This window comes from Galleria mellonella, unplaced genomic scaffold, assembly GCF_026898425.1.
Source record: "Galleria mellonella isolate WM207_F2 unplaced genomic scaffold, CSIRO_AGI_GalMel_v1 utg139, whole genome shotgun sequence".
Lineage (NCBI taxonomy): Eukaryota > Metazoa > Arthropoda > Insecta > Lepidoptera > Pyralidae > Galleria > Galleria mellonella.
In genome coordinates, this window is record NW_026441995.1 from 1,976,430 (window position 1) to 1,984,580 (window position 8,151).

At 34.2% G+C, this 8,151-nt stretch overlaps 1 protein-coding gene across 1 annotated transcript in view; it reads right to left on the reverse strand.

Annotated features, from left to right (window-relative positions):
* Window positions 1-6,181, reverse strand: part of LOC113522189 (androglobin-like) — a 31,440-nt gene extending 25,259 nt beyond the window's left edge. The window contains exons 1-5 of the mRNA XM_052903396.1: window positions 6,068-6,181; window positions 3,862-4,047; window positions 3,068-3,196; window positions 2,538-2,667; window positions 1,573-1,778 (exon numbers count right to left, since the gene is read on the reverse strand). Of these exons, the coding sequence (XP_052759356.1) occupies window positions 1,573-1,778; window positions 2,538-2,667; window positions 3,068-3,196; window positions 3,862-4,047; window positions 6,068-6,181 (765 nt within the window). The remainder of the gene's footprint in view (window positions 1-1,572; window positions 1,779-2,537; window positions 2,668-3,067; window positions 3,197-3,861; window positions 4,048-6,067) is intronic.
* Between the last annotated feature and the right edge of the window lie 1,970 nt (window positions 6,182-8,151).

Genomic DNA, 8,151 nt, shown 5'->3' on the forward strand with positions numbered 1-8,151 from the left:
GTTGAATCGAATTAATTTATAAATTAATTTCTATAAGAGTAACTTGTAATATTATAGGTAACATGGTAGGTCCTCAGGAATGGCAACACATGGAAGGTGTCATGGGCGAAACAGTATACTCTGTTATGTCCATGGTACTGCTCATGTCTATAGGCGACGGTTACACTTTCCATCAGGTGGGCCGTCAACTTGTTTGACATTCTAAGTTGTATAAAAAAAGGTCTTTTACAACGACCCAATCGGAATTGATGAGTCAAATACACGTTAATTCGTCAGACACGTCGGTTCCGAAGACTCGATTCCTGTAGCAGTTAGTAGACGGTCTATCTGGTCATTATCTTTAGAATATTCTAACTCTCTCTGATCCTTCTATGAGTCTCTCTACTTTTGTATTTCAAAGCCATTAAAATGTGTTAATTGTCTAGGCGTAATATCATATCTCATTTGTCTAAACTTAGAACAGCGACTTTGATATTTATTTTTGAATGGCAAATATCTTCAGAAGTGTTATTTACAAAGATATCGTATTTTGTTTTTGTAATTCCTTAATTTTATAGTAACATAAACATTATAAAGGGAATTAGAGTCTAATTGTTGTTTATTGTGAAATAAATTGAAGATTTTCTTCTCGTTACGACGGGGCTTTATATAAAATTGAGTTTCGCAGCCGTTCAGAATACTAAAACAACGTAACTCATACCTCATCAATAACTATGAGAAAAGTTAAATATATATGTTATTGGGTATTTATTTTATTTATTTACACCATTTATTTACACTTTATTGCGCCATTTATAAAAATGATACAGTTAATTTTAATGAGAAATGATATAAAAGGCGGCGTTATTGATAAGCAATCTCTTGCAGACAACCTTTGGATAAAGGGCAATGAGAAAAAGATAAAGGGTAGGTAGTGCTGTTTTATATAGATATTAATATATGCAAACACACAAACACACGCACGCACGCACGCACGCACGCACGCACGCACTCACACACATTATATATAATACTTAATGGTACACAAATAATAGGAGAGAATGAAAGAGGAAGATAATGAGAGAATACAGAAAAATAGTATTTTTTTTATACGACATAGAATGGCAAACAAGCTAACGGTCCACGTGTTGGAAAGTGGTAACCGTCGCCTATAGACATGAGCAGTACCATGGACATAACAGAGTATACTGTTTCGCCCATAATACCCCCCCATGCGTTGCTATTCCTAAATTCACGCCATATCCCACCCTTCAAACCGAAACACAGCCATGCAAACACAGCTGCTTCACGATTGAAACACGAATGGGACAGAGGTACTCAAGCAATCGACTTTTGTACAAAGTCTCCCTCTGGTAAATTTAAATGGTTAAGTCTTACTATCTCTAGTAGGACTTCACAGAGGTTTTGAAGTTAGCGAGAGATTGTGAACACATAGACGCAAATAGAAGAAGGTAGTGAGTTCCACAGGCGAACTACCTGTAGTACATATTAAAAGTATTATATATTCTATAAGCAATTAATAAAAAATCATTGTTTAGATAATATAGACAGAAACTTCATAAATCAACATACCTTACAAAGTAGCAACGGCCACATGTGTACCACAGACGATGTGACGGTAATTGGAGCTTGCTTCAACCTGGGCTTGGCTGCAGGAGTGCGGTTTATAAGCGGAGAGAATGGGAGTAATGGTGCACCAGTTGCATCTATTGGAACCTGATCACTGACCCAAATACACCGCCAAACGCCAAGATAGAATAGGCGGACGAGATAGCAACCTGAGAGAAATGTGTATGCTTTATTCTATACTTTGCCTTCCTTATCTTAAAAACTGATTAATGTCTTTAAGTAAAGAAATATACCAGTGGGCTACTCCACTGTTAACACACCAGATGTTTCCCAACCTTTTTTGTTCCATGCCCCACTTGAACATTTCTAAAATTTGTATGCTCCCATACATAATTTTTCCCGACAATGTTTACTTGACGACTCTAATCGCCCAGTTAATATTTTGGTAACGTCAAATGAAATCATACCTAATAAATATTTACAGCATTTTTTTAATTTAGTTTTTTTGTTAAATTTGGTACCGATATCTACCTGTTGCATTTAGATGGCTCCGAGCAAGAGCGTTAAAAACGCTTCGAGTCCATTTTTAATTGCTCTCCCTTAACTATCAAACTGCCCCCCTGTGGGGCGTGGGCCCCACGTTGGGAAACAACGCACTAGAGGGTGGAGATTGTTAGTAATAGTACTCAGTAGCCTTATTGCTAGCAGCATTAGATTCACCTTCATGAAGCTAGGCCTTCCTAGGAACCATCGTAGTTAATTCATGGAAAATTGATCATGATAGGTCAAAGGCCTGGATATTATCGTCACCTATTATCCCACCAGCGTAAACCTATACACCGCAAATCTGTAGCTTAGTGTAGGCGGTGTTACCATTCCATTTTCTTTCTAAAAATTGGCCTCAAGAATAACGTAGCGAGGAAAGCAAAGCATGGAGATACAAATAAGGAGGCGAGAAGAGTATTAACCATTTTTAGAGAGCCCAGGTCTATGCTGCGTTCCACCACCTGGTTTAGTACCTGGCGAATAGATATGGTACTTAGCTCTCCAACCTTCTGGTCCGATGCTGAAAACAAAGTTCTCCCATTGGTGTTCCACCTGAAATCAATGTAAACCTCTCTAAGTCTTCTTTCCTTTTTCTAATTCGAGTTGGAAACTTGAGTATCCTATTTCTTAATCAGAGGGAGATTTTGTACAAAAGTCGATTGCTTGGGTACTTCTCTCCCATTCATGTTTCTACCGTGAAGCAATTGTGTTTGCATGGCTGTGTTTCGGTTTGAAGGGTGGGATATGGCGTAAATTTACAGGGTACAGAGAAATAACACCTGAGTCCTCAGGAATGGCAACGCATGGGGAGTATCATGAGCGAAACAGTACACTCTGTTATGTCCATGGTACTGCTCATGTGTATAGGCGATAGTTACCACTTTCCATCAGGTAGGCCGTCAGCTTGTTTGCCATTCTAAGTTATATAGAAAAAAAAATGTCTCTGACTTACCACCATACCATCTATTCTTTCTAAAATAAAACAGGCGGAAAGCATTCGTCTGCAAAATGAAGATCTTAGCAGTACTTGAGAGTGACTCAGTTGTGTGTCTGCAACTGACATCTTGCCTCCACCATTGTCCTGAAGAAAAAGTAAAATTGCAGTAATGAAGGTAGTTGTAAAATATTAGGAATTAAGTTATATTATATATAATAATTTATTCCACCTCTCTCTTTCGGTAGGCTACCCCTTTTTTCCATAGGTGTTTTTTTTTTGATGGGTGAAATGGAATGGTAACCCCGCCTGCGCTAACGGGTTACGCTGGCGGAGCACCAGTGAATGGTGATAGATGAGAATGAAAACAGGCCAGTTAGCCCATCATGATGAATTCATCAGGAATTAACCATGATAGTTTCCAAGGAGAACCTGGAGAACCGACCTGGTTGAGTATATTGCTAGCAATGGGATTCTCAGTCTCCATTACTAACAATCCCTTTCCCCCATTTCCATAGGTGTCGTATGAGGCTACTAAGGAAACTTAGTCAAGGGATGGGCAGCACCCATCTCTAGAGTATTGATTTCTTTTAGTACGTTCCTCTTAAAACATCACTAAGAGCTTAACCGCAGTTGACAAGTTTATAAGTTAACTTTATAATTAAGAGACCAATATAATTAAGTTTACTTGAATAAAAAATATTCTTAATTTTATTAATATAATTTTGTATATAGAGAGAGCATCATTGTAGCTTCTTCAGAATTGCTCACCAGAGAATTCATTCCGTAACCTATATTTTTAATTGGCAAACCTCAAACACCACAGCTTCAGCTTCCCATCTGCTCATTGCTAAATCTTCAGCTCGAACCCAACCATGGAGGTATCGCCGCACAGACCGGGGTAGCGGTTGCGTCTGCTCATCCACCCACACATGGTCTCCTGGTGATTTTGTTGAAGTCTTACTTAGCAGCATTGTGGCTCGGCAAGCAGCTGGACCCTAGTCAGTATAAACTTTAATTTAATTTTTTACTGTCAAGATGTTGTAATAAGACATATTGAAAATATAATTTATAATTTTTTTTTATTACCTAAATAATATTTTAAAAATAGTTACCTATTTATCAAGTACACTTACAATTGATAATTAATTAAAATGAAATTTGTAATTGTAATAATAATAATTATTATTTAAGAAAGATACAGTTGCATAAGGTACAATTTACAATTTTTACAATTTTATATTCAACGAGAAAATATCTGCATTACCATCAGTCCCCAAACTAGGCCAGACCTGTATCTTGGGGACTATAAAGAATTATATATAATTAGTTAATAAGTGTGATAGATTAAAAAAAAAAATGGATAATCACGATATGTTTTCATACAAAAATAATGAAGCTCGCTCAAGCTTTCTTTACTAATCCTGTCCTTGGTCAATTCTTTATATCGTTACTAGAACTGAACTTTCGTGAGATAGGACTGACAAAGTTTTGTACAAATAACTATTTGTAGAACCTTCGCTAATTATTTTTTATTTTTATGGAAATTTTGAGTAAGAACTTCTTAATGTTCAGACATAAGGAAAATCAAAATTCATGTTAGTAGATTTACAGTTTTAACTAGGTACAGAGGAATAACACCTGAGTCCTCAAAAATGGCAACGCATGGAGGGTATCACGGGCGAAACAGTATACTCTGTTATGTCCATGGTATTGCTCATGGCTATAGGCGACGGTTATCACTTTCCATCCGGTGAGTCGTCAGCTTGTTTGCCATTCTAAGTCGTATAAAAAAAAAAACAGTTTTAACTGTACGTTGTTCGGTCAATTATTTTGTTTTTATATAGATAGATACTATTTATTGTTTCCTCTAAAAGATTACAATAGTAAACTTATTATAGATATAAACAATTACAAGAAATGATCACAGTGAGAAAATAATGGGCGACCTTGTTGTTTGAAGCGATCTCTTCTAGACAAACTTTGGATGGAGTTTAAACAGTTTGATCCGAGCCATGATGAAAATTCTATCATTTTTAAGTTCATATGGAGAACATAAGCAAGAATCTGAATATATAAATATATATTTCTACTTATATAATAAGAGTATACTGTGTCGTTTACAATACACTTCATAGATTGTCATTCCTGAGGACTAAGGTGTTGAGTTTCCCTATAATTTCATTGCCATATCTGACCATTCAAACCGAAACACAGCCATGCAAACATAAACCCAAGCAAATACAATTATATAAGATTTCGATATTTTTCCACGTCTTACTTCGATGACAAAAACCTCCTTTTACAGCACTGTAATTAAAATATAAATTGATTCATTACAGTAAGCTCTTTCTGATCTAGAATGCGTTCAAATGATACGACTGTAATAATTCTTGTTAATCACAGTTACAAATGCATGAGGTTAATGTATTTTTCTTATCGCTATACCTTTAGCTTTTAATACATTTATAAAGAAACTGGGTCCGAGTATATAGTTTCTTTATAAACAGTGTTGCCATATTAGGTATTTTTTTCGCAATTTTCGGCAAAAAAAATTCTAATTGTAAAATTGTGGAGAACATTATTGGAAATATTTTTAGAAAAATGTCAAATGGGCTTGGAAAACTTTTGGTAATTTTTTTGAGTAATAGTTTTAGTATTTGTAAACTTTGTACAAGTATATAGGATATATAATTACAGTAAAATATATAACTGAAAAATATATGACATTAAGAAAACTTAACTTCGGTTGCCAACCCGCTTGTCAAGGGTGGCAACAACTGGCAAACACTATGTTCAGCAATAGACAGTAAACGAGTGATATGATATTTTTTTTTTTTCATTTTGTGGCACATGGCAAAACGTAGTAAAAAATAATACAACATTGTAATGAGGTAAAAATCCTAAAAATGATATCGATTGAAAGAAAAAATATTCTACTTTTGGGTAAAAATCTAATTTCGCATATGGCAACCCCGTTTATAAATAATTTAAAAAGCTTATGTAGTAGATACTTACAAGTCCCCAGAATTCAGGTTGGAGCTCGTTATCTCGAAACTCCCTGAAGGGACATTCCGTTGGATCTATCTCAAATACTAAAGCGCTTTTTGCTTGGTCTGCTTTTTTCGTCATTTTTACTTATTAATACATTAACAAAGGCGCTAATGTGACATGTTAACAAAGATCGTAATTAGACTTGACGTTTATTACATCAAGATGACATTATTTTTTCTTCATAAAACTCTAAACTTATTATCTAATTTATCCAATCTTTCAAAATTTTAACACTAAAACAATATAAAGGTTCTATATGTTTTAAGCCTATTTAATATTTAGAAATATTTTGTTTAATTCCGCTACCATTAGTATGCATGTGTTAGATATTTATTTTAAATTATATTAATTTTCTTAAACATCTTGTGTCAAAATGTGTAGCCTGCATTTATTAATAAAAATCAGACTAACTACTTTAAATATAATAAAACGTTAAAATAGTTATTATACCAAATTTGCTAATAAATTATTCTTGTAATGTATATAGAACACTAATTAATATTTTAATTAACTTTGTAATTATTTATTGTCATGATACTTGATTAAAAAGTAATGAAATTGTAAGAACACGTGATCTCGCTGACTTGTTCACTCAAATTCGGTCTATATATATATATATATATATATATATATATATATATATATATATATATATATATATATATCCAACCAGGTCGACCTCCTCGCGGGTCTCCCTGGAAACTATTATGGTTAATTCCTGATGAATTCATCATGATGGGCTAACTGGCCTGTTTCATTCTCATCTATCACCCTTCACTGATGCTCCGCCAGCGTATCCCGTTAGCGCAGGCGGGGATACCATACTATTTTCACCTATAAAAAAAAATCTATGCTGGGGCCACACGGCGAATAAGTTAATGTATTCTTAGTTAATTTTTGACGTAAACCATTAGTGAACCTACTGTACTAAATTTGTTATAATCATTAATGATTATGCAACATTACATGTAAGTATCCAATTATGCAATGTTTTTAAACACGATTTTCTACATCAGTTCATGTATGTAGACATACAAAATTAGCACTATGAACGACTTAATTTGATAATGGGAGATCTAGACAGGTTAAAGATTAAAGGTGCCAGAGTCAGTGTATGAATTGCTAAGAAAGTCTTTGATGAACTGCTTGCATTTAATTCCTTTATTATCAATCGACTTCAAAAACAAGGGGCTTACAATTCGATTGTATTTTTTATGTTTGTTATCTCTTAGCTTTGTTACTTCTAAACTGATTTGGAAAGTTTTTTTTTTTTTTTATCTGAAAGAATGTACTTACAGATTAGTTCTATAGGAATTGTATAAAAATAGGTTTAATAATTTAGGTTATTAAATAAATTTAAATTGTTTTAACATATTTGAAATCGGTTTTTTTTTGTGGAAGATAATCTTAATTATTATGTATGTTCTAACTTTAATCCTTAACACTGAGTTTTACTACTAACTAACCTGAGTCCTCCCACGGACACTCAGGTTGTGGAATGAGCTTCCTGCCGAGGTTTTCCCAAGAGACTACAGCATGGGGTTCTTCAAAAGGGAGGTAAAGAGGTTTCTTTAGGGTCGGCAACGTACGCGTAATACCTCTGGTATTGCAGGTGTTCATAGGCTACGGTAACCACTTACCATCAGGTGGGCTGTATGCTTGTTTGCCACCTCAGTGGTATAAAAAAAAATGTAGATCAAAAAGGTTCATATGAAATGAGATAAACCCAATTGGTCTTACTGACAAGTAGGTTCATATAAAAAGAGTTCGACCCGATCGGCCCAACTGTACCGACAAGTAGGTTCATATGGATAGGTGGGCCGTATGCTTGTTTGCCACCTCAGTGGTATAAAAAAAAGAATTAAAACTACAACATACACATTATATTAAATTTAAATTTTCCTTACATTTTTGTTTCAAAAATAGCAAATTATTGTTGTAATATTTATATCCAATTTTAAATAATTACAAAAGGAAACGTTCAGAATTTTGTATTTTTTTTTCTTACCAAATTGATGCCCTTTTATAATTGAATGTTGTAGTCGTAA